The sequence below is a fragment of the Mesocricetus auratus genome, unplaced genomic scaffold, assembly GCF_017639785.1.
Source record: "Mesocricetus auratus isolate SY011 unplaced genomic scaffold, BCM_Maur_2.0 Super-Scaffold_100010, whole genome shotgun sequence".
NCBI classification, from domain to species: Eukaryota; Metazoa; Chordata; class Mammalia; order Rodentia; family Cricetidae; genus Mesocricetus; species Mesocricetus auratus.
The window spans coordinates 85,161,427-85,187,718 of NW_024429194.1; the positions used below are offsets into that span (position 1 = coordinate 85,161,427).

General features: G+C 47.4%; 2 protein-coding genes across 3 annotated transcripts in view; one reads left to right on the forward strand and one right to left on the reverse strand.

Moving 5' to 3' along the window:
* Positions 1-449: 449 nt before the first annotated feature.
* On the reverse strand, positions 450-10,313 carry Cby1 (chibby family member 1, beta catenin antagonist). Of its 2 annotated transcripts, XM_040754135.1 has the most exons (6): positions 10,196-10,313; positions 7,825-7,936; positions 2,317-2,422; positions 2,116-2,234; positions 1,017-1,120; positions 450-721 (listed from the first exon to the last, which is right to left on the reverse strand). In XM_040754135.1, exons 2-5 carry the CDS (start codon positions 7,900-7,902, stop codon positions 1,040-1,042), a joined length of 384 nt encoding a protein of 127 aa, XP_040610069.1. In that variant the 5' UTR covers positions 7,903-7,936; positions 10,196-10,313; the 3' UTR covers positions 450-721; positions 1,017-1,039. The 2 variants fall into 2 exon arrangements, with proteins under 2 accessions (XP_040610069.1, XP_005067043.1); XM_005066986.4 differs by having other exon boundaries at positions 450-1,120.
* A 349-nt stretch (positions 10,314-10,662) lies between these two features.
* Positions 10,663-26,292, forward strand: part of Fam227a (family with sequence similarity 227 member A) — a 54,657-nt gene continuing 39,027 nt past the window's right edge. The window contains 3 exon segments of the mRNA XM_040754134.1: positions 10,663-10,802; positions 18,149-18,358; positions 20,875-20,957. Coding sequence (XP_040610068.1) covers positions 18,217-18,358; positions 20,875-20,957 — 225 coding nt within the window. The 5' untranslated portion in view covers positions 10,663-10,802; positions 18,149-18,216.

Genomic DNA, 26,292 nt, shown 5'->3' on the forward strand with positions numbered 1-26,292 from the left:
TGTTTAAAGCCCGGGGCTCCATGCCTCGCCACGGAGACAGTCAGTTTAAAGCCCGGGGCTCCATGCCTCACCACGGAGACAGTCAGTCCCCTGTTTAAAGCCCGGGGCTCCTTGCCTCAACCCGTGTCCCCTGCCTGACTCTGACAACTAGATGCCCCTCTGGCTGGATCACACTAACTTGGGCACTTCTGCCATCCTTCCTCACCAGGTCTGGACCACCTAGTGGGCCACAAGTGCCACCTCCCTGAAGCAGGAGAGCAGAGGGATTCGGACATGAAGTCATTATTTCTCTTCTAGGGTGGTTCCCCACTCCAAGGTGCTGTTTTCCTAACCCTGAAAATCCTTTTGGTGGAGTAGCAAAAACTTAAAACACAGGCTCTGCTTATTTCTTGGGAAACCCACACTAGTTTTTTGTTTGTTTGTTTTGTTTACCTATTTTGCTACACAGATTATTGAACACCATTTAATAAAAAATAATAACAGGAAAGAAAGTAAATTACAACGTGCTGTGGAAGGTGGGAGTTTGCTGCTGGGAAGCTGATGCAGAAGAGGCCGTGGACTTGGGATGAGGATGCTTCCAAGGCAGAGAGAACACGACAGGAGGGGCAGAGGACCCAGACCACTTATTGTGCACCCTCACATGAAGTGCTCTCTGGAACCAGAGCCAAAGCCCAGATACCAGTGTCAAGAGGTGAACTGCCAGGTGTCTGAACACGGTGCTCTAGACATGGAGAGTCGTATGCTGTCACCTGAAGACAGCAGCCAACAGCTATTTTCTAGACCTTCCTGGGGTTTGCTTTAGGTTGACACCCTGGGTGGTGTCTGTGGCGTCTCCCAAGCTAAGGCCTGGCTTAGAACCTTGTTCCTTTCATCCCACGCTACCTCCCCACCCCCAATCCAAGGGAGCATGGGTCTGTGAACACTCTCTCCTAGGGCAAGTCTATTCATTTGACTAAAAACCAAAGGGCCCTGCCACCTCCCCTTCCCCGCCAGGGGTCAGTGGCTCCTTCTGCTACCCTCGGGAGTGTTCACAGGCACGTCACTTCCTCCTGCGGTTGGTAACCTTCAGCTCATCCAGTTCTTTGTCCTTTAAGTGCGACTCAGCAGTGGTCTCTGAAAGCTGGAAGGAAAGCGTCAGACTGTTACAAAGGCAGCCACGTCCAGGCCATGCTGCAGGCTTGCACGGCTACTCTGCCCCAAGGAAAGGCCTGCCATTCCTCTTCAACAGGCAAGCCTGGGCAGTCCAAGGAATACTCCTAATTCCAGTGCTCAGCACTTGCATCATTTACAACTGTGTGCCATGCCATGTGAAGGATGAAAAGGACGGGTCCTGCACTCTACAGTTAGGGCATGATAAATCACTTTGAGTTGGACAGCACACACAAAGGCACTCAGGGAGCAGTGCTGTTGTTCCTTTGCCCCCAAGGGTCATTGAACGAGCTTTACAGCAGGAGACAGTTGACCCTGGAATGAGGACAGAGGACGGGTGGTCTCTACTTCCAGAGCAAGTGTGTGGCTTGTATTAGCTCCGTGAAGTAGGCGCTACTCTGATGCCAGGTGTCCTGCTGGAGATCGAGTCAGGCAGCAATTACGCAGTGGGGCAAAGATGCTTCGTGTTGGCTGCATCATGCCTGTCATGGCCATGAGCATGCGCCTCCAGGCCCAGAAGACACAAGAGACTGACACTGATTGGGTATGTGCACTCAGCAGGTCTGTGCTGGACACTGATTGAGTCTATTTGAGGCAGGACATCCCCACCACCCCCAGCACCTGAGATACCTCCATCCTAACCTCCATCCCTGCCACTATCCTGGGGCATTCAGTTCTCACACTGCTTCACTGGAGAACTCTCCACTGTACAGAACTCTTCTCCAGTGTCCATGCCAGCTCTGCATAGACTAAAGCACCGCCTTCCACAGGCTCAGGGATTGTGGGTATTGTTATTCATCCCTGCTCCAGCCTTTGGTGACAAGGTTGGCTTTTATATTCGTGTTTGGATACACAGGAAATGTACTTGGCAAACAGCCCCGGGGAAATCAGTTGGGTAGCTTTACTCAAGGGAGGGACTCCTTGTAAGGGGAAACCTAGGCATCACTTCCAGATTGCCTTCCTCACCATGTCCAGTAGGATGTCCACTTTGAGCCGCAAGAGATTATTCTCTTCTTCCAACTGCTGGTTCCGTTTGCGCAGACGCTGAGTCTCCCTCCGATCCACGCCCCCACTAATCACTGTGTCTAGAGGAAGCACAGAGCAGGATTGGAAAGGGGATTCCTTCCGCCATCCTCATTTGACAGAGCAGCAGGAGGGACCGCTCACCTGCTACCCACTGGCCATTTTCAAACTTCAGGTTTTGCCCTGCCAGGTTCATGGTGGGAGTTCCATAGTCAAGGCCCAGCTCCAATTCCCGCGTTGACCGATCTAACTGTGGTAAGACAGTAGGATGGCTGAGGAAGCCACAGAATAAGAGCTCACATCCCAGCTTCTCCCACTAGTTCCAAGCCCAACAAAACATGCCTATCCTTTGCTGAGACAGGTTTCACTCTGTAGCCTGGCTGTCCTGGCACTCACTATGTAGACCAGGCTGGCCTCAGACTCAAAGAGATTCACCTGCCTCTGCCTCAAGAGTGCTGAGATTAGAACATACTACTACACTGATAATACCTGAAATACCTTAAAAGGCTAGACTATCAAATTATATATAGCAAACATTTAAAGTAGAGGCTAGGAAAATTGCCCGGTGGGTAAGAGTACTCGCTGTGCAAACAACTGACCTAGTTTGAATTTCCAGCACTCAGGTGTACCCACATGTGTCTGTAAGTCCCAGTGCCATGTGTGGTTCAGGAGAAGTAGATGGGAAACAGGAGGCTCAGTGGGGTTTGCTTGTCACTAGCCTAGGTGAAAATGTCAAGTTCCAGGCTCAGAATGAGACCCTGTCTCAGGGAATAAGGCAGAGAGTGGTAAAGCAGGACACCCATGTGCCCTTCTGGCCTCTGTGCATAGTGCCCACCCACCCGATTTAAACTGTAAGAGGGAAGGCATGTTCTGTTTGACACTTTGGATGTTCCAGAAAGGCTGTATAGCCTGTAATTTGTAAATTCAAAATTTTGTGTCTACTTTACAGTTCAAAGAATCCATTGTACATCTTTTTTGTTTTTTCCGACAGGGTTTCTTTGTAGCTTTAGAGCCTGTCCTGGAACTCGCTCTGTAGACCAGGCTGGCCTCAAACTCACAGAGATCCGCCTGCCTCTGCCTCCCAAGTGCTGGGATTAAAGGCGTGCGCCACCACCACCCAGCTCTCCACTGTACATTTTTTTTTTTTTTTTTTTTTTTTGGTTTTTCGAGACAGGGTTTCTCTGTAGCTTTGGAGGCTGTCCTGGAACTCACTTTGTAGACCAGGCTGGCTTCGAACTCACAGAGATCCGCCTGCCTCTGCCTCCCGAGGGCTGGGATTAAAGGCGTGCGCCACCAACGCCCGGCTCCACTGTACATTTTTATATGTGTAATGTACTTGGTTTTAATTCATTCTCCCCTCATCACTGTATATTTATAATAAGGAAACTTGTAAGTTGTAGTTTGCTTCATATAGTTATGAAGAAGCATACAATTCTAACAGTTCCTGCTAGGTCTTGTTTCATGTGTGACAGTCTAATTTCTGTATTCATTGACAGAACTCATCAAACACTCCCTAAGTCAGGCCTGACTCCCTAGCATTCAGAGATGAGTAAGACCAGCTCTGCTGGAGAGTAGCTTTTGCCCCTGTGAGGGAGACATGAGTAGCTCAAGAAGCAGGTCCAAGCAATGGGTGCTCCCGTGCGCACACACACACACACACACACACACACACACACACACACACACACACTCACACACAGAGCATGCACATGCGCACATACACATACTAGGAGCATAAACACACACACTCACACACAGAGAGCACATATACACACACACAGAGCATACACACATATACACTCACACACACAGAACACGCATGCACACACACACACACACACACCAAGAGCATATACACACAGAGCATACACACACACCAAGCACCCGCGCACACACACTCAGAGCATAATACATTCCCAGAGCACCCGCATGCGCACTCGTGCGCGCACACACACACATACACTCTCACACACAGAGAGCACACACACAGAGCACACACACACACAGAGCATGCACATGCGCACATACACATACTAGGAGCATTCACACACACATACACACAGAGCACACACACACACACACAGAGCACACACACACACACATACACTCTCACACACAGAGAGCACACACACACACAGAGCATGCACATGCGCACATACACATACTAGGAGCATTCACACACACACACACACAGAGCACACACACACACACACACAGAGCATGCACATGCGCACATACACATACTAGGAGCATAAACACACACACACTCACACACAGAGAGCACATATACACACACAGAGCATACACACATATACACTCACACACAGAACACGCATGCACACACACACACACACACCAAGAGCATATACACACAGAGCATACACACACACCAAGCACCCGCGCACACACACTCAGAGCATAATACATTCCCAGAGCACCCGCATGCGCACTCGTGCGCACACACACACACATACACTCTCACACACAGAGAGCACACACACACACACAGAGCACACACACACACAGAGCATGCACATGCGCACATACACATACTAGGAGCATTCACACACACATACACACACGCATACACACACAGACACACATACACACAGAGCACACACACACACACACACGCATACACACACACACACACAGAGCACACACATACACACAGAGGGAAGGAGTCCTTCAAGTGTGTGCTGAAATATCTATTGCTCAATCTGGATTGACCACCCTATTTAAAGTAACAACTTTGTTTACACGCTACTCTCCTCATTAAGATATCTGAATATTCTAGGCAAGTACTCTACCAGGGAGCTATATCCTTTGCTGTGTGTGTGTGTGTATGTGTGTGTATGTGTGTGTAGGAGTGTTCATGTATGTGCAGGCACATATGTGGAGGCCAGAGAACAGCCTCGTGTGTCATTCCTTTGGCACCATCCATATTAAAAAAAAAATCAGGTCAGGCATGGTGACACACACCTTTAATCCCAGCATTCATGAGGCAGAGGCAGGTGGGTCTCTTTGAGTTTGAGGCCAGCCTGGTCTATGGGGCAAGTTTTAGCACACCCAGGACTATATAGAGAGACCTTGTCTCAACTCTACACCCCACAAAAATAAGAAATTGATATATAGGGTATTAGCTATCCTACGGCATTTTCAAAAGTATGTAGTCGATTCTCTTCTCCCTTCATCTTTGCATTTTCCTGATAACTGTCCTCCACTCCAGTCACTTCCCTTCCCCCTGCCGGTCTCTCAGCACCTATGTTGAGAGAAGTTCTCTCCATGGCCCGAAGCTGAGAAAGTAGGCTAGGCTGGCTAGCCGGTGAGTCCCAGGATCCTCCTGTCGTTAGCCTCATATCATCATCTGTGTCCCACCCCATTTACATGTCACAATGCCCAGCACTTTAAAATTTATTGTATTTCTAAAACTAGATTTATTTGTTTACTGTGTTTTGTCTGCATGCATGTATGTGCACCACTCGCATGCTTGGTGCCTGTGAAGGTCGGAAGAGGGCACTGGGTCCCTGGACCTGGAGTTATGGATGGTCTTGAAGCGCCAATATCTGGCAATACTTCTTTTTTCTTTTTTGTTTTTCAAGACAGGGTTTTTCTGTGTAGCCCTGGCTGCCCTGGAACTCACTTCTGTAGGCCAGGCTGGCCTTGAACTCAGAGATCCACCTGCCTCTGCTGGTACTGGGATTAAAGGTGTGTGCTGCCACCACAGATGGCAGGGCTGAGACAGACTTTTTTATGAGAATGCCCTCAGGACAGGGGTTGTCCCAGTGAGACCACCAGGTGCATCTGCATCATTGATGTCTGGAGGGAGGCTAAAGGCCCACGGTATGGAAACCTAGGATCCCAGAATGTTTAGCCCTGGCCTAACCAGGGCTGCCACTGTGACTTTAACTGGGGACTAGAGGCAACAGACTCAAAGACTTCAGAGCTGAGTTTATCCTTGCTGCCTTACCCACTGACCCATGAAGGATTAGCTAATCTGCACAGCTGGTCATGTGGGAAAGGACAAGGAAACTAGGGTCATCATCTCTGGGTATGTAAGAGTAAGCAATATCACCCAGAATTAAGGTGGACGGGAATGTGGTGGTATAATAAGCTGTTTTTTTTCTTCTCGGGGGTCCACCACCCAGCTCCCAAATAATGGGAGCTTGTCCTTAGTTATGACTTCCCTGCCTTAGTGTGTCTTGTTGCTAGTCAGCTTTTCTTAACTTAAATTATCCCATCTACCTTTTCCCTCTGGATTTTTGTCTTTCTCTTCCATAAATCTTTCACTCTTACTCTGGCTGGCTGAGTGCCTGACTCTTCTTCTTCTCTTGCTCCTCTTTTCCTTGTTTCTCCTTCTGTTTATCCTCTCTGCCTGCCAGCCCCCCCATCCTTGCTCCTGCCTTGCTACTGGTCATTCAGCTCTTTATTAGACCATCAGGTGTTTTAGACAGGCAAAGAATCACAGCTTCACAGAGTTACACAAATGCAGCATAAACAAAAGTCACACATCTTAGAATAGTATTCCCCAATGTGGTGGAGACAGAGGACCCACCAGAGCAGTGTAATAGCCTCAAATGTGTTTGGGCCACCTCTTTTGGAACAGATGTCCTTTCAAATGTCACTAAATGGTGGCAAGCCAGCATCTTCTGTGATTCCTTCAAAAATAAGCTTGATCATTTTTTAAAAAAAGATTTATTTTGTGGCAGGGTGTGGGGTTGCACACCATTAATCCCAGCACTTAGAAGGCAGATCTGAGTCTGAGGCCACCTTGGTCTACATAGACAGGTCCAGTATAGCCGTGACTACACAGAGAGAACCTGTTCCCAAAACAGCAACAAAAGATTTGTTTTAATTTTATGATTTTGAGTGTCCTACAAGCATGTAAGTCTGTGAACCTTGTAAACTTAGGTCAGAAGAAGGCATTGGGTCCCCTGTAACTGGAGTTATAGATGGTTGTGAGCTACCATGTGGGTACTGGGAACTCAACCCAGGTCCCCCACAAGAACAAGTGCCCCTAATAGCTGAGCTATCTCTCAAGCCCCTGAAATTCTCTTTTTTCAGGGACAGTGTCTCTCCCTGTAGCCCTGGGTGTCCTGGACCTCTCTATATATAGAGCAGGCTAGTATCAATCTCAGAAGTTCACCTGCTTCTGTTTCTTGATTGCTGAGATTAAATGTATATACCTCTATACCCAGCTTGAATTTGATCTTTAAACATGACTGAAATTAATTCTTGGACAAGCTTTGGGACTAAAATGTCAGTCAGGGTGGATATCATCACCTGGGACCAAAATCAGAATGAGGCTTGGCTATTTTAGTCGGTTCTTTTTTCTTTTTTGAGACACGGTCTCTCTGTGCAACAGTCCTGACTGTCCTAAAACTCACTTTGTAGGCCAGGCTGACCTTGAACTCACTGAGATCCACCTGCCTCTGCCTCCTGAGCACTGGGATTAAAAGCATGGGCCTATTCTGCTGATAGAGAAAGACAGAAAAAACTCATCCAGTTCAGGGCCACCACTGCTGGCTATCAGTGGGTTCTTGAATAAGCCCCAACTGTAATTCCCACACAGGAATTCAAACTTGACTAACGATATAAACTAAAGGGATGCCCTCCCGCAGTGCTGCTTCTCCACCCAGACCCCAGACTCACAGAATGCAGGTTGGAGAGAGAGGCAGACTTCCGAGGAGGGGTCTTCTTTGGACTGAATATACTCCCAAAGAGAGGCATTCCTGACTTGAGGAAACTCTAGCACTTCCTTCTCCTAGGGTCAAACAGATCAGAGACTTTATGTCATTGGTGTCAAATCATGAAAACATTTCAGCCATTGACACTTACCAAACCTGGCAATATCTACTGGGAAGAGTTTTCCTTTTAGATAGAATGGCAAATGGAGGCCTGAGGTCCTACAAGTCCTAGTAGGAACTCCGAGGCTTTGGATGCTTCCTATGCACCAGGCACTATGCTAATGCCTTTGTATAATCTCCTTTAACTCACAATTACCCCTTGACAAGCTCCTCCTAGTCACCCCATTTGGTTGGTGACATCTAGAAAGCTAAGGTCTGCAGTGGTAACAGGCATTTGAACCAAAGTTTGTGTGGCTTCACAGTTACGTTAAAAACCTGGACCAGGGTGGCCTCACCAGCATAACAGTGTGCACCAAGGAAATGAGATTTTTGTCCCCATGAGCTAGTAAGAACAGCGCCAGAGACACTAACTTCTGCATATCCGCCATTTTAAAGCCAAGAAGCTACAATCTGGGTATTTCATTCTCAGATTGACAGTGGTGCTTATCACTTGGTCCATATATCAAGTCACCTGTCCTGTTATGAGAGGTAAGGTGTCTCAAGAAAAGGAGAGAACCAGAACATAGTGGAGCTGACAATGACAGTCACCATTATACCAGCTTTAGTCACTACCTCCTGCAAAGCTCATAAAATCACTAACATCATTCAAGTTTGGGAAAGAGGTCAACTTTTTGTTGTTGTTGTTGTTGTTCTTTGAGACAGGGTCTCCTGGAATTAGCTCTGTAGATCAAGCTGGCTTTGAACCCAGAGATCTGCCTGCCTCTGCCTCCCGAGTGCTGGGTTTAAAGGTGTGCGCCACCAACGCTTGGCATCTTTTTAATTTAGGTATAACAAAGAGGACACCAGGTTTGGTGCCCTGTCACTTTCTGTCATATTCCCTTTAGATAGGGTCTCTCACTGAACCTGGACCTAGATTTGGTGGCTAGCAGGTCCAAGTAGTCCTTTCTCTGCCCCCAACAGTGCTGGAATTACAGGTGTTAATCAGGCATTTTACTGTGGGGTGCTGGGTACTTGAATTCAGGTCCTCATACTTGTACAGCAAGCACTGGTATTCACTGAGCCTTTTCCCCAGTCCCCTTCACAAATTATTAGGACACACAGACACAGACACAGACACAGACACACACAGACACACACACACACAGACAGACAGACACACACACACACACACACACACACACACACCCTTCTAGATCAAGGCATAGGCCATCTCAGCACCCTGTAACTCTCTGGATGACTTTATAATCAACTGGCTGAGATCCTAGGGTTCTTTTTTGTTTTGTTTTTCCAGACAGGGTTTCTCTATGTAGACCAGGTTGGCCTCAAACTCATAGAGATCCACTTGCCTTGACTAAAATACCCTTAATCTTAGTGTTCTTTAGTGAAGCTTTCTCATAGGGAGGGCTCAGGATCAAGAAAGTTAAGGGGCCATTCCTGATTTCCAATCAACTCCAGTGCTCACCCTCAATGGGATCTCAGCATTTTATCCCCACAAGGGCCTCAAGTGTTTTATTTATCGTTATTGTTTCGATGTGGATGGGTGTTTTGCCTGCATGTAAGTCTGCGTACCATGTGCCTTGGGTTCTCAGATTCCTGGAACATGAGTTACCGGTGGTTATGAGCTGGGAATGAAATCTGGATTCTCTGCAACAGCAACTAGTACTCTTAGATGCGGAGCCATCTCTCCAGCCCTCGAGTTCCTTACTGACAACCAGGAATAACAGCACCCAGCTTGGAGAAGTGCTTCCGTGTTTACAAGTTGTTGGCACATCTGATGCTCACCATAACCCCGGGAAGCAGATCCAGCTGTGCCCTTCTCAGGGAACTGTACTTACTGTGCGAAGCTTTAGTTCGCATCAGGTTATAAAATGCATTACCTTCATCCTGACAAGCAAGTAAAGGAAGCATCCTTGGTTTTCACTCGATTCTCAAAGGGGGAAAAAAAAGCGTTTCGAAAGACTTAAGAGCCAACTTTAACTCTGCATGCGCACGGGCCACGGAACCATAGGAGTTCGGTACCGATTAGAAGACGCCCTTCAAGTGGCGGGTCAAAACACCGTCCGGAGTCACCGTGGCAAGATGCGCCCGCGGGGCACGCCACCACCCGGCCTGCCCGCCACCCTCTCCAGTGGTACCAGGGTGTCCCACCCACCTCGCACCCACCTCCCACCCACCGTGGCTGGCCCGAGCCTTCGAACGTCGACCCCCAGACGTACCCGGTGCGCCTGCGAAGCCGGCGTCCAGAGCTATCCCCTACCCTCTCGCAAAGATCCGCCCTCGCCGCGTCAACCGCCGCGACTGCGATTGGCGGGCGCCGGGCTCCCATCGCGCGCATGCGCATCGGCTATGGCCTTCACCACTGAGGACGGAGGGGGTGTGCCCTCCCGGACGGGCCTCCGCGGAGCAGCTGGGCCCCCGCGGGTTCCCTCCGGATCACGAAGCGAGGAAGGCCTTGGGAAAGCCTTCTGGGGTTCCTCACGCGCTGAGCGGCCACAGGCAAGGCGAGGAGTGTCCCCCCCTAAACACGTTGGTCTGGCCCCCGGATAGCGGCGTCGTCGCCATGGTAACCGCGTGGGGCCGCCACGGCGCCGGCTCAGGGCCGCATTGTTGTGGGAAAGGAGTGTGTAGTGACCTGGGCTGGACTCACAGTAGCAAAATGGCCCAGTCTCCGGCTTCCCCGCCCCGGGCACAAAGCAAAGCGCGCCCCTTCCCGGTGATTTGGGGGCCGCGGGTGCCGGCGGCCATCCAGAGCCTGGTGGGGTCACCGGAAGGACCCGTGCTGGAACCCGTCCTGAGGCTCTGGGGTTCCGCCAAAGCTTCCAGGTAAGACAGAGGAACAGACAGAGGACGACTCCTTGCCAGCAGCAAACTGGCTCCTGCCAGGCTTGCCTCCTCCTCGTGACTGTGAACAAGGGACACTGAGGTCCAGGAAGGTCGGTCGCCCAGTGAACAAGGGGCGGAGAATTGGAGAATCCCATCCAGCATTCCTCAAATTCTGTATTATGTTCTGTGTGGCGAATGGAGAAATGGGCCGCCCAAGAGATGTTTCCTGGCGGCCTAGTGGGTGTACTAGGTGTCATTCCAGCCGCAGGGGACAGGACCAAGCAGTCTGTCTACAAACGGTTTTCCTCCACCTTTGCCACACTGCATTAGAAGAGAGAGTTTCACGTTCAAAACTAGCCATATCTAGCCTAGCACTCAGTGTTTCAACAGAAACGTAAAGCAGACCACATTTGTAATTTGCAGCCTTCTGTTGTTAAAACCTGAGCCGTGTGCACGCTGATCCCACGCTTAATCGAGCCCAAAGCACCTTCGGGTTGTTTTGTTTTGAGATGGTCTCACTGGATAGCCCAGGCTGCCCTGGATTTCTCAACTCGTCCTACTCGGCCTCTCAGTGCTGGGAGTACAGACATACACTCACTATATCCCTGCACCTTTTCCCTTTTTTACATTTGGGGTTTGACCCTGGGTCTCACTATGTAGTTCTGGCTGGTCTCCAAATCCTCCTGTCTCTGTCTCCAGAGTGCTGGAATTGAAAGCTAGTACTACCACACCTGTCCCTACGCAGTTAAAAAGTAAAATAAAAACAGATTTAACTTGACTATAGTTTTAGTTAACTTGGCTTGTCCAAAATATGCTTAAATGTAAAGATTTTAAAATTTACCTTGCTTTGGTTTTTAATTTTAAAACAAAATTTGCCTTCAGTCCCATGAACCAGATTTAAGAACTTTGTTTTCATGTGTGGCTAATGACTACCAGGATGGGCAATATCCATTAACCTCCTCCTAGCCTTGTGACTTCTCTTCTCACCTTTAGTTAACTCCTGCTGTTCCTTCCCCACCTTGACCTCTGCAACTAGGTCAACACTGTCAAGCGCTTGAGAGGCAGAGGCAGGGACCTCCATGAGTTGAAGGCCAGCCTGGTCTACAGAGCAAGTGCCAGGCCGGCCAGGACCCTGTCTCAAAAGAAACTAAACAAACCACACTGTGTCATCTCTGTGAACCTCCTATGGAAGCAGGAATGACTAAGTCACTGTTATATGCATAACTTCTATAAAATATAATTTGTAGTTTGCACTTATTTTAGTTTTACAAGTCTACCCCAATAGTCAGCCCCACCCGGGTGACATGGATCCAGTCTGGCTTAGCTCACTGTCTCATTCCCAGTTGGAGCACACTTGCAGGTAGGTCTGTGGGAACCCCTTAGTAAATAGTCACTGAATGGCTGAAAGTTGGCAGTGAACCCCAGTCTGACCCCACAGTCTGCTTTCTACATGCTATCAAATGTTAACTCTAGGGGATTATTCAAATCCCATCTGCCAGAATGCCTGCAGGGGAAAGGTTCCTCATCTCCCACTCATCCAACCCCAGCCCCTGGCACAGTGCTTGCCATGGCGCAGCTTTCAATGAAGCTGGCTCTCCCTCTTCTGCAAGCAATGACAGTAAAACCTTACTGTGCTCCTGAGCATACATACCCTTAAATGGTATGAGGAAGAATTCAGCCCAGAGCACTGTGTGTATTTTAAACGTCCCTCTTTAGAAAAACACTACTCAGCTCTCACATTAGGCATGAGTGGTAGCATTAGACTAAAGCTGGAAGCTTCTGACAGTCATCTGCGCCCAGTTTCTCAGAGAACACAGTAATTTTCCAGCCGTTGGGGGAATGGGTAGGAGGACAATGAGAAGCCCAAAATGTACCTGCCTCCTCTTACCTCTCCCTGCTTGGCCTATGAGGCTAAAGACTAGGAGCTTAGGGCAAGAAACAGTACTGACCTGGGCCTGGGCCAGTCTTTCCTTCATCCAGTGGACTCGGCAGCGGATGGGGTGGTGTGGAGGGATCCCTGCAGCCATCAAAGCCAGCAGAGTCATGATCAGAGGGAGATAAGAAGGTAGTTCTGTTCAGCAGGACTCACTAGCTGGTGTTGGTTCAAACTTTTAGAGTCTGATCCTGAGTAGTTTATTTTAGTCCTGTTTGAACACAATTATTAAAAAGAAGTTTCCTGGTGACAGTTAACTCAATCCCATGTGCACAACAAAACTTAAGATAGGACTTAAAAACTCTTTGTAAAGGACAAGTGCTGTCTTCCATAAAGATGGGTTCTATAGATAACCAAGAAAAAGTTCAAGATAAACAAGTGTGATAAGGGCCTGGGGCAGCTTAGCTCTAGAGACTGAGACAGACTAGCTCAAGATAAGGGTGGCCTGGCCACAGCGATAGTGCAGAGGTCATCAGGCTGTCAGTGCCTTCTGGGTGGGAAAACAGGTTGTACATCTCTGCCTTTGAAGAGAACAGCACTGTGTGTTTAACTTTCCTGGTTTCCCTAGTGCTTATGTGTGAGCAAAGGACCTACGTGCCTCCTACAGAGCAGTCTGTGATAGACACCTTCTAAAAGAAACCAAGTATTGAATTGATTACTCTAATCCTAGTGGTTACCCAGGAGTAATTCTGCTGATAGAGAAAGACAGAAAAAACTCATCCAGTTCAGGGTTTATTTTTTGAGACAAGATTTGGTGAGGTAGCCAAATCTGGCTTTGAACTCTTTTTTTTTTTTTTTTTTTTTTTGTTTTTCGAGACATGGTTTCTCTGTGGCTTTTGGAGGCTGTCCTGGAACTAGCTCTTGTAGACCAGGCTGGCCTCGAACTCACAGAGATCCGCCTGCCTCTGCCTCCCAAGTGCTGGGATTAAAGGCGTGCGCCACCAACGCCCGGCCTGGCTTTGAACTCTTGATCCTGCCTGAGTCCCAACCTCCACCTTGCTGGGGTTTTAGACAAGTCACCATAGCTGGCTGCCAATTTCATATATTAAGTGCTGTAACAGATGAAAGTAGATACATAAGAGTCATGGTTCTGGTGGCCTGGGATAATTCCAGGTTTTTCCAAAGATGGTGTATCACCCAGGGAAAGACATGGTCATTAAGAACATGGAGTGACCTGACCAGCTAGATGGCTCAGCAGGTAATGTGCTCATCTCACAAGCTGATGACGTGGGCGCCATCCCCGGACCCAGGTGGAGGAGGAAACTGGCTCCAGGAGGTTGTGTTCTGATCTCCACATGTGCTCCATTGATGTGTATCCCTGCCCCCATTAATGAAGATATCTTAAAAAGAACGGATCATGCTAGGGAAGTGGGGCGAGGAGTGTGGTTAAGGAGACCTGGGTTAGTTTCTCCATGACCCTAGCTCCCTCCTTTCATTCTGAATGAGCTGCTTGAGGACAACAAAAAACTTTAAAAACCATAAAAAGGAAAGCTAAAAGTTCTTATCATGGGTATGAGGAGGTGTAGGCATCGTCAAATTAAGAGAATAAGTATGGAGTGGCGGCACACGCCTTTAATAACTGCACTCAGGAGGATCAAGTGGATCTCTGTGAGTTCAGGGCCAGCATGGTCTACAGAGCAAGTTTCAGGACAGCCAGGGCTACACAGAGAAACCCTGTCTGGAAAAACAAAACAACAAAAAAGTATGGGGCTGAGGATAGAGCTCAGTGGTGGGGAGCTTGCTTAGCAGGCCTGGAGCTCTAAGTTAAATACCTACCATGGAGGCGGGGGTGGTGGGGCATCCACTTAGTGGTAAATGCTTACTGTGCAGACATGAGGACCTGAGTCTGGCTCCCCAGATCTACTGAAATAAAGCTGGGCTTGCTGGTGTGTTCCTGTGTCAGAACATGGTCCAGGAATGGAGTCATGTGAGGAGATTTCTGAATGCTTGTGAGAACTCTCCAAGAATACAGGACGAGTTCTGTGATCTCAGTCTCTTCAAAACAGAATGGTTCTGGGAACGTGTTTTTTGTGCTTCTCCCAGGTGTAGTGGGTATGAGTGAGTTTCTTCAGATTTCTCGTGTTGCTTGCTGGTATTGTTTGGAGAAGCATGTTTTGCCACGTACAGCTTGTACTTGGGATTCTACACGGCTTGCACTCAATGAGAACTTTAGTCCTATGTGACCTTGCTTAACCCTGAGTATAAATTGTCTGAGGGTCTGAATAAAGTTGGCGATAGCATTAGACTTCCATCTGCGCCATTTTTCAGCTCCATTCACCTAAGTCCCACTACTTCTAGAGTGACAACACACCTGTGACCTCAGTTAGATCCCAAGACTTGTAGATCAGCCACTCTAGCTGAAATGGGGAGCTCCCAGTATAGTAAGAAAAACCCTGTCTCACAAAACATGGCAGAGAATTGATAGACAACATCCTCTGGCCTCCACATGTACCTACATAGGTATATGCACAAGCACACACACACACACACACACACACACACACACACACACACAGACAGAGAGACAGAGAAAGAGAAGCACTTAAGTCTTAAAATCCTGTTAAGAGTGAGCTTCCTGCTTCCTGTTTTAGCTTAGGTGCAAACACAGCCAAAAATCCACCCTGCGCTGGGGAGGGGGTACGATGCCTGCAGTACCAGGGACTGCCACAGCTAGTTCCCTGCCAGGCTCTCTCTTGAAGGCCTCTGGCCAGGTGGGGCCAGAGTCTCAATAAGTGCATGCAGGAGGAGTGAAAGATTGGTAGATTAAAGTAGACTTTTAAAGTATTTTATTTTTAGCCAGGTAGCAGTGACACTCGACTTTAATCCCAGCACTCAGGAGGCAGAGGCAGGCAGATCTCTGGTCTACAGAGCAAGTTCCAGGACAGTCAGGGCTATAGAGAGAGACCCTGTCTCAAAAACAAAACAGCAACAACAAAAAAGATATCTTATATCCCTAGGATTTGAAAATCAAGACAAATACACATCTACCAGCTGAGTTTTCTTAAAGATAGATTTTATTTTTTATGTATGTCTGGGCTCATGCCCACATGCAGATGTGAGAGGAGGCCAGAAGAGGGCATCAAATCACTGGCGTTAGAGGTGGGTGTGAGCTACCCAGCCTAGGTGCAAGGACCCAAAGGCAGGTTTTCTGTAAGAGCAGCAAATACTTCCCCAGCCCTCTGCTGTTTGGTTTTGATTTTTATTTTAAGGTAGATCTGTTTAGTCATTACGATTGGGGATGTGTGCCACCGTGCACATATAAAGCCAAACACAACTTGTGGGAGTGGGTTCTCTCCTTGTACCATGTAAATGGCACGAGTCAAGTTCAGGCCGCCTTTTCCTTCTGAGTCGTTTTGCCAGCCCCTGCCTGGTGGCTTGGACAATTGTTTCAGGATGACATTTGTGTTTTAAGGCCTCTGTCACGTGCATATTTTGCTATTGCACTTCGCTGCTTGGAAGGCTTTTGTAGTGTTTTGATACTACCTGTTTTATTTCTATTACCTCGATGGTGTTCCTTGTCCAAGCCCGTGGCCACCTGTCCTCCCCAGCCAGGACTTCACACATAGGATTCCACAGTTTAAACACCACCTCACTGCCACTGCTCAGGGAAGGTAATGATATGGCGACCACAGCAGCTCCTTTTTACACCTCCCTTCCCCTCTTCCACTGCCTCCTTTCCCACTTCCCCTCCTCTGACTCCTCTGGGAAATGGTTCAGGAACTGGGCAGTTTAGGCTGAGCAGTTGAGGGGACTAAGTGATCGCTGGGTGGATTGAGAGCCATTACTGTTCTTGCAGAGGGCAGGGCCTCACCTCTCCTCTCGGGCTAAGCCTTGTGTGCAGACTCCTCTCGGGCTAACCCTACTGTTCTTCCAGCATCACTCAGGCTCTGCCTGGTCCTGTCTTCATTGGTTCTCATCTCACTGCTGAACTGTATCCCCGCATCACAGAACTCTGTCTCTGAGGACCTCAGGACTCATTCAACAAATAGCCCTCCGAGGCCTCAGATAGCACTAGGCTTTCCATGGTATATGTAGTTGTTTTTTTTTTCAAGACAGGGTTTCTCTGTATTGTCTTGGAGGCTGTCCTGGAACTCGCTTGGTAGACCAGGCTGGCCTTGAACTCACAGAGATCCACCTGCCTCTGCCTCCCAAGTGCTGGGATTAAAGGCGTGCGCCACCAACGCCCGGCCTTATTTTTATTTTACATATATATGGGCATTCTACCTGGATGTATGTCTGTGTGAGGGTGTCAGAGCTCCTAGAACTGGAATTACAGACAGTTGTAAACTACCATGTGAGTGCTGGGAATTGAGCCCAGGTCCTTAGGAAGAGCCAACTGCTGAGCCATCTCTCCAGCCCCTCCATGTTATATCTTTAAACTCTGCTGCCACCAGGGAAGCTACATCTTTCACATGGTGGTTCCAAGGGTTCCATAGGCACCAGGCACTCAAGTGCGACACATATATAACTGCAAGACATATTCATATATAGAAAAATAAAATATATCCTTTAAAAAAGTCATATACGGGCCATGCAATGGTGGCCGTGTGTCAAAACAAAAACAAAAAACAAAAAAACAAAAGAGCCATACATGGCCTCCAGTGCCTGTGGCCCTAGCATTTGGGGGTAGAGACAGTGGAACCCAGGGGCTCGTTGACCAGTCAGACTAGGTAAAAGGTGAGCTTCAGATTGAATAGAAGATCCTGCTTCTAAAAATAGGGTGACAAGTGACAGGAGAAGCTATCCAATGATATTACAAACATGCGTCACATATATATTTTTTAATTTTTTAAAGATTCATTTATCATGTATACAGTGTTCTGCCTGTATGTATGCCTCCTGCACACCAGAAGAGGGCACCAGATCTCACTACAGATGGTTGTGAGCCACCATGTCATTGCTGGGAATTGAACTCAGGACCTTTGGAAGAGCAGGCAGTGCTCTTAACTGCTGAGCCTCTCTCCAGCGCCCCCATATATATTTTATTTTAAAAACTGGAGATTTCAATGTGGACATTACTTTGATAATATGATCCAGATGTAAAGGATGTGGTAATGGCAAGGCAATTGAGGGGAGACAACTGCATAAAATAGATAACTTTGAGTAAATATTTTGCATCAGTTTGAAAAAAAAAAGGACTTTCCAACCAAAAGGCTTTCTTCCTTCTAATTAATTGTATGTTATAGGCCTTATCATTGCCTCTCAGCAGGCTGTTATGTGGGTTCCCCCTTTTGTTTTCTAAGATGGTTTTATTTTGGGGGGTTTCAAGGCAGGGTTTCTCTGTAGCTCTTATAGACCAGGCTGGTCTCGAACTCACAGAGATCCACCTGCCTCTGCCTCCCAAGTGCTGGGATTAAAGGCGTGCACCACCAACGCTTGGCTTCTAAGATGGTTTTATGCCATTTTACCCCAGCAGGTTGACTGAATAAAGAGCAAGGTTGGAGTGGAAAAGAGAGGAAACTTTTTGTTTGCCAGTTTACAATGGAATCTCTCAAGAAGATGGACATCATCAATGTCACCGCCTTGCCAATGATAGCAGTGGACGAGCGCCTGGTGGTCTCTGTCAATGCACGGAAAGCACTGCAGAATGCTTTGAGGAAGCAGTTGGAGGACCATCCACCCAGTATCCTTCTAATGCAGTCACACCAAGTGCATTTGAGTCTTACTACTGAGCTTAGGTCCATGTGTTACCTGTTAGCCCACTTTGCATACCATGGGGATTTTCTCTGTGTACTTAAGTCCTATGTAGCCTCTAAAGGGATGTGATATTTTGAAGGTTTTTTTTTTGTTTTGTTTTTGTTTTTGTTTTTTCGAGACAGGGTTTTTCTATGTAACTTTGTAGACCAGGCTGGCCTTGAACTCACAGAGATCTGCCTGCCTCTGCCTCCCAAGTGCTGGGATTAAAGGCATGCACCACCACACCCAACTTTGAATGGTTGCTTAGCTTGAGGTTTAATATATATATTTGGTTTTTTGAGACAGGGTTTGTTTCTCTGTGTAACAGTCCGGGCTGTCCTGAACTTGCTTTGCAGAGCAGGCTGGCCTAGAATTTAGAGATCCACCTGCTGGGCTTAAAGGTGTGTACCGCCACCTCCTGGCTGAGGTTTGTTTTAAACAGAAGGAATTCGAAAGAAAGATGCCCAGGTCGTATCTGCTGAAAGAGGAGAGAAGTTCTATATTCGCTCCCCTTCTCCTTTCCAAAGAATTAGGACTGTGGGCATAATGGACAGCAGCTAGGAAGTCAGGAGCCAGCCCTCCGTCCCCAGACAGGTGTGCTCACTGCCCAGGTTGTTCATTTCCTCCGGTTGACCTCCCCTCCCCTCCCCTCCCCTGCTAGCCCTCCTACTCAGGCTCTGTCTGTCCCTCTGGCATCACCCGGGCTCTGCCTGCCACTGCCCTCTCCCTGGTCCAGCCTTCACTAATCCTGGTCTCTCCACTGAAGTGCATCCCTGCATCAGACAACCTCATCTCAGAGTCCATCCAGCAGATAGTCCTCTTGGGTTATAAATAACCCCAGGCTTTAAGCCTTGCTGCCAGCAGGCACACTGCATCTTCCACTGTCTCCCTCACTTCCCATGGTCCTCTCCCAAACCTTTGTCAAGACACCGGCCAGTGTGATCCCATCTGAATCTCTGCAGGGCCTTACTTTCTTGGGTCTCTTTCCAGCGCCCTTCTTAATCCACCCTCAGCTTGGCCTTGTCTGTGTCACATGTCCCTCCTGGGGGACTTCCCAGTGGTAAGAGCACTTGAAGGTAATGGAAGGGAGAGCGAGCCTGTTTTAATGGGGAAGGAGTGGAACCACAGGATTATGAGCTTACGGGGGCTGTGTCCTGGAAGACCCTGAGGCTGAGACGTGAAATGTAAAAGGAGAAAAGGTAACAGATATGTAGAACCAATCAGATCATAGAGACGTTCAACTGAGAGGCGGTGATAGCAGGGGGCCCCTTGGCTCAGTCATCCCACACCTGAAAACGTCTCTTGAAGAAACATCCCAGGGGTTGGAGAGATGACTCCACCATCAAGAGTGCTCACTGTTCTGGGCTTAGTTAGCAGCACCCACATCAGGCTGCTCACAGCCACCTGTAACTGTAACCAGGGCATCCACAGGCACTTGCATGCACATGGTGTGCATACGCACACTCAGGCACAAGCGTGGATTCATAAAATTAAAATATCTTTAAAAAAAGAAAAGAAGTATTCCACAGTTTGAAACTTCTCTGTGGCCATGCTAACTACAACATTGTTTATGGTCGTGAGAGGCTGTAAGTGGCTTGCAGAGAAACAGCCAGCAACAGGAAAGCTCCCTAATAGTATGTTCTAAGTGGCCCATATGGCGTTACGAAATCGATATTTTCCAGCCGTCAGACAAATTCTTGTGGAAGAGAAGTTATGGAGGTGAACCAGACACCATTGACATTGTAGTTATGCTTGCACGAAACACGGGGCACATGCCTGAGGTAAGAGAACCACTACATAGACATCCTGTTTTCCCTATCAGAAACTGAAATGAGACAGGCATTGGTGGTACACGCCTTTAATCCCAGCACTTGGGAGGCAGAGGCAGGTGGATCTCTGTGAGTTCGAGGCCAGCCTGGTCTACAAGAGCTAGTTCCAGGACAGCCTCCAAAGCCATAGAGAAACCCTGTCTCAAAAAACAAACAAACAAAAAAAACCCAAACACACAAACAAAAAACTGAAACGAATAAAAACCTAGAAGGAATGCTCTCAAGACTGACAGAGAGACGGGAGGCAGTGTGGACATCTTTTTCCAGGGTGGCTACCACACAGGAAACTTATTATCCTCCTCTTTCTTGTTATTGTTTGTTGGCTTGCTTTTTTCTTTTTCTTTTAGATATATATAGGATATACACTATAGCCCTGGCTAGCCCAGAGATCACTATGAAGTCCAGGATGGCCTCAAACTCATGGCAACTCAGCCTCCTGAGTGCTGGAATTACAGATGAGTGTTCATACCAGTCCATTGGTTTTCATTTGTAAAACTGACTCGCTCAAACATGATGAAGTCGTGCATATTGGTAGAGGGAATGAATGTGCAGCCTGGACCACCCTTCTTGCTGAGGAGACCCTTCTGCTGTGTGTGACTACCTCCTGGAGTTTCCTTAGCGGCTTGCCTCCCAGCATGCATTGTTGGCTCCATGAGCCAGGTGAACCAGAAGATTACTGAAATAGACCTGGGCTCCAGCCTGTTGACCAGCACCTTGGTGAGTTGAAGCAGATGCTGGAGCTGAGGCAAGGCCTTTGGGAACAGAGGGCCCTAGGGAGGGTCATCGAGGTGTTGCCCTTCAGGCCCTGCACCTCTACAAACACGTTTGTACAGTTGAGGTTTCAAAGTTCACTTTTTAAAAGTTAGCAGACTTTAAATGTATGTGTGTGTGTGTGTGTCTGTGTGTGGGCGCTTTTGGAGGCCAGAAGATGGCGTTGGATACCCTGCAGCTGGGGTTATAGGTGGTTCTGAGTCAATGTGGAGGATGGGTACCAAACTCAGGTCCTCCCAAAGAACAGCAAGTGCCCTTAACCGCTGAATTATCTTTCCTGATTCAGCAGGCTGCTTCTTAATAAAAGTATACAGTGAAATGTATACCATATGCCCCACCCCACACATGTATAACCTCCATACTTCAGTTACCATCAACAAACTCACCCTGACCCAGCATTACCGCTGACTTCCCTGTTTAATTAGGCTTCCTTCCCTCCTGAAGTTGTGCATGCTAAGTATGGACGAGGCTTAATGGTGTTTATCTGCCTCTGCAGTGCCATACAGAGTAGTTTCACTCCCCAGCTGCTGCACACAGTCCTTATCTCCCAACCTCTGGCGTCTGTGTAATGTCACCCCTAAAGAATGCCATGACATGGGACTCGTGCAGTATACCTTCTTCACCGTGGTGGCTTCACAAGGCTCTCCCTTGGGTTTCCATGGATAGTCCATTCCTTTATAGCATTTGTTAATACTCCCATTATGTGGATGGACCATAGTTTGTTGACCTACTCCCCTCCTCAGGGGCATGTAGGTTACTCTCATGCTTTGGCAACTAAGAATAAAGCCAGGCATCCCTGTGCAAGCTTTTGTGTCGCTGAGTTTAGCTCTTTTGGGCAAATACCAAAGAGCACAGTGTCAAATCTGCTTCCAAGGATTGTCTTTCCACCAGTGAGGTCTGGGGTTCCTGTGCTCCGAATCCTCACAGCACCTGGTGCTATCAGGGTTCTGAACTTGCCCGTTCTGATGGGTGTGTGGTAGGGTTTCCTACACTGATCTGACAACACGGCGTGTGGCGCATTCTCATTGTTTATTCGCCGTCTCTGTGTCTCTTCCTCTTTCTCCTTCTCTCCCTCCTTTTTCCTCCTCTTTCTCCTCCTCCTCCTCATTTCTTCTGCTTTTTGAGACAGGGTTTCTTGTGTAGTCCTGACTCTCCTGGAACTCACTCTATAGACCAGGCTGGCCTTGAACTCACAGAGATCCCTCTGCCTCTGCCTCCAAGTGCTGGGATCAAAAACATGTGCCACCACCACCCAGTTTTCTGACTTCTTTGATAAGTATGGGGCTCTCAGTGTTAACTGAGAGCTTGACTCACCCAGGAGTTTGACCTCTGTTGGTGCCTGTGGGGAGCTGTCTGGATAATATAATTGAGGTGGGACACCCTGCCCACTGTGGTGGCACCCATATGCTGGGCTCCTGGATTGTCAGAGAAGAGGGACTTAGCATGCAGTCAGCACACTATGCTTTCCAATGGGTTACAGTATGACTGCTGCTCTGAGTACCTGCCTGCCACTCCCTGCCATGCTGGGTGAGCCTCCTAAGCTGTGAGCTAAAGCAGACTCTTCCCCTCTTTTTTCTTTCTTCCTTTCTCTTTCTTTCTTTCTTTCTTTCTTTCTTTCTTTCTTTCTTTCTTTCTTTCTTTCTTTCTTTCTTTCTTTCTTGTTTTTTTAGAGACAGGGTTTCTCTGTGGCTTTGGAGGCTGTCCTAGAACTAGCTCTTGTAGACCAGGCTGGCCTCGAACTCACAGAGATCCGCCTACCTCTGCCTCCTGAGTGCTGAGATTAAAGGCATGTGCCACCACCGCCCGACTAACTCTTCCTCTCTTAAATTGCTTTTGTAGATTATTTTACAATGTCTACGGGGGGGGGGACAGAACAACTAAGACAAAAGTGTTTCCATTTTTAAAACTTTGAATAAATCTTTTAATGGACATACCTTTTGCAAGTATTTTACCTCAATCTGTAGCTTGTCATTTCATTATTTTGACAGTGTCTTTGGAAGAACAGATGTTAAAACTGTTAATGACTTTCCACTTCATCTTTGGTCTTTGGTGCCATGTCTAAAAAGTCATTGCCAATCCAGGGGGCATTTGGGAGCTCTGACCTTATCCTCTATGGTTTTAGAGTTTTGCATTTTACATTTAGGATGGTGGCCCATTTATTTTGACTTGGTTTCTGTGACCCCCGCAGTTTTCACCTCTGTTCATTCATGCTGAGCCCCAGCAGCTCATCAGCAATGGAGTAGAGTCTCCAGTGGCACCCCAAAGCTGATGCCTCTGGGATTCTGCTTCAGTGAGTTGATCCCCAATCTCTTCCCACCTTTCCAGTCTGGGGACAGCCACCTGCTCCATGGCTTCAGTCCCCACAGTTCTGAGAAGAGTTGTTGGTGTTTCAGCGTGTTCAGACTTGGACTTGCTAGAGTGGTCACGACTGTGGGTCCCTTACCTGATGGCCTAAAGAGCAGAGTCTGCAGATTAATCTGGTTTCATTTTTATTAGAATCTGAAACCCTTCTGTAATTCTCAAACAGACACACTGACACTGTGGTTCGCTGGTCACTTCGTGGCTCTTCAGGTCCCAGGCAGTCCCCAGGGGTTGTGCACATGTTGTGTTTATCTGTTTCACTTTGTTTGTTTTGTTTTTTTAAGACAGGGTTTTTCTGTGAAGCATTCCTGGCTGTCCTGGAACTCACTCTGTAGACCAGGCTGGTCTGGAACTACTGAGACCCACCTGCCTCTGCCTCCCTAGTGTGTGTGCCTTTCTTAAGGGACACGGGCCACCAGATCTAATGAGAGGGACTCAGACTTGATGGCCCTTGCCCCCTGTTGGAAGTGCAGTTCTGTAGGGTTCTCTGTGGTGCTGGAGGAAAGTTTCCCTGGTGGTGATGGCTGCCTCTTCCTCCTCTCTTCTCCTCTTTTCCCTCTTCATTCTCCTCTTCCTCCTTCCTCCTCATCCTCTCTCCCTTCCTCTTCTTTCCTGCCCATTACTGCCCTTTGCTTTTTTAAGGGTCTTCCTGACCTGGTCCTTGACCTGTCGTGTCCCTTCACCTCCCCAGCTTTCCTGTCACAGCATCCAGCTTTTTGCCAAGTGCCTCTGACCCCTAGGTCCTGACCTCATGATTTGCCTCCAGAGTTTCTCTCTCACCTTAACCTTCCCAGATCAGCTTCTGAGCACTCTCAGTTCCCGTGCCACTCCTCTTGTCTCTTTAATGTCTCTTTAAAATTTCTTTCTTTGGGATAGGGTCCCATTGCCAGGAGACCCAGTGCTTGGGAAGCAGAGGCACAGGCAGGTGACTCTACGTGAGTTCGAGGACAACCTGATCTACAGAGCAAGTTTCAGGACAGTTCAGGGCTACACAGAGAAACCCTGTCTTGAAAAACCAAAAAACGAAAGAGAGAGAGAGAGAGAGAGACAGAGATAGAGACAGAGACAGAGAGACAGAGACAGAGAGAGAGACAGGGACACAGAGACAGAGACACAGAGAAACAGAGACAGACAGAGAGACAAAGAGAGAGAGAGAGAGAGTCTTAACCACATAGCCCTTGTTGAACCAGAACTGACTATGTAAACCAGGTTGACCTCTAACTCACAGAGACCCCTTTTTCTCTGCCTACAGAATGCTGGGACTAAAGGCGTTTATCAACACACCTGGTTCATATTTAAAAATTTTAAATAGCCAAGTAATACGTGCTGTTCTATAATATTCAGACTGTATGCTGTTCTGCAATATTCAGACTGTCTGTATGCTGTTCTGTAATATTCAGGCTGTCTATGGCTGTTCTGTAATATTCAGACTGTCTGTATGCTGTTCTGTAATATTCAGGCTGTCTATGGCTGTTCTGTAATATTCAGACTGTCTGTATGCTGTTCTGTAATATTCAGGCTGTCAGAAAGTGGAAAGTCACTCTTTTCTTGCCAACTTTCCTCCCTAGAAGGAGTCATTGCTATTCCTATGCTGTGGATTCATCTAAAATTTTTATAGGTTATGGGTACTACATTCCTTTAGGTTATTATTTTTTCTGTCTGTTAAAAATATATATAAGCAGGATCATGCTGTAAATACTTTCTTGTGTGTTGTTTTTGCTCTTTTGGTTTTTTGGGGGTACACCATCCAGCTCCCAAATAAATTACACATGGAGGCTTATTCTTTCTTATGAATGCCTGGTCTTAGCTTGTCTTGTTACTTTTCTTTTTCTTTTTTTTTTTCTAGCTTGTCTTGTTTCTAGCCAGCTTTTCTTTTCTTTTTCTTTCTTTCTTTTTTTTTTGAGACAGGATTTCTCTGTTTTTTTTTTTTTTTTTTTTTTTTGGAAGCTGTCCTGGAACTTGCTCTGTAGACCAGGCTGGCCTCGAACTCACAAAGATTCACCTGCCTCTGCCTCCCGAGTGCTGGGGTTAAAGGCTTGTACCACCAACACCCAGCCCTCTAGCCAGCTTTTCTTATCTTAAATTATCCTGACTACTTTTTCGTCTAGGCTCTTATCCCTCTCTTCTGTGAATCTTCCTTTCCTTCTTACTCTGTGGCTGGCTTTGTAGCTGGGTGGCTGGATGACTGAGTGACTGGGTGGCTGGCCCCTGATGTCCTCTTCTCCTTGTTCTCTTTCTCCTTCTCTAACTTATTTCTTCTACTTATCCTCTCTGCCTGCCAGCCCCATCTATCCTGTCTGCTGCCTCACTATTGGCCGTTCAGCTCCTTATTAGACTGTCAAGTGTTTTAGACAGATAAAGAATTACAGCTCCACAGAGTTAAACAAATGCAGCATAAACAAAAGCCACACACCTTAAAGTAATATTCTACCACAATCTCTTAATACCTGTTTTTTAATTAGTTTATCCATTCATTTATTTATTTTTAGAATAAATACCTCTTTTGGGGATTTTTTTAATAGTCAGTACTATTGGCCTACCCATGATTTTAGTGGCCTCATAGTATTCCAAAAGTTGGATGTAGCATAATCAATTTATCCTCTAATGACAAATATCTCAATGGTATCTTTTTAAAAAATTTCGCTTTTTATTTTATATGTATTTTTTAAAAGATGTATTTAGTTATTATGTATACAGTGTTCTGCCTGCATGTATCCCTACAGACCAGAAGAGGGCACAAGATTTCATTACAGATGGTTGTGAGCCACTATGTGGTTGCTGGGAATTGAACTCAGGACCTCTGGAAGAGCAAGTGTTCTTTTTTTTGTTTTTGTTTTTTTTTTGTTTTATTTTGGTTTTTCAAGACAGGGTTTTTCTGTGGCTTTGGAGGCTGTCCTGGAACTAGCTCTTGTAGACCAGG

Coding starts and splice junctions, on each gene's coding strand:
- Cby1 (XM_040754135.1), bottom strand. CDS start 7,902: ATGCCTCTCTTTGGGAGTATATTCAGTCCAAAGAAGACCCCTCCTCGG. Junction 2,423..7,824: donor CTCTCTCCAACCTGCATTCT/GTGAGTCTGGGG, acceptor GTCTTACCACAG/TTAGATCGGTCAACGCGGGA. Junction 1,121..2,115: donor TGGACATCCTACTGGACATG/GTGAGGAAGGCA, acceptor CTTTCCTTCCAG/CTTTCAGAGACCACTGCTGA.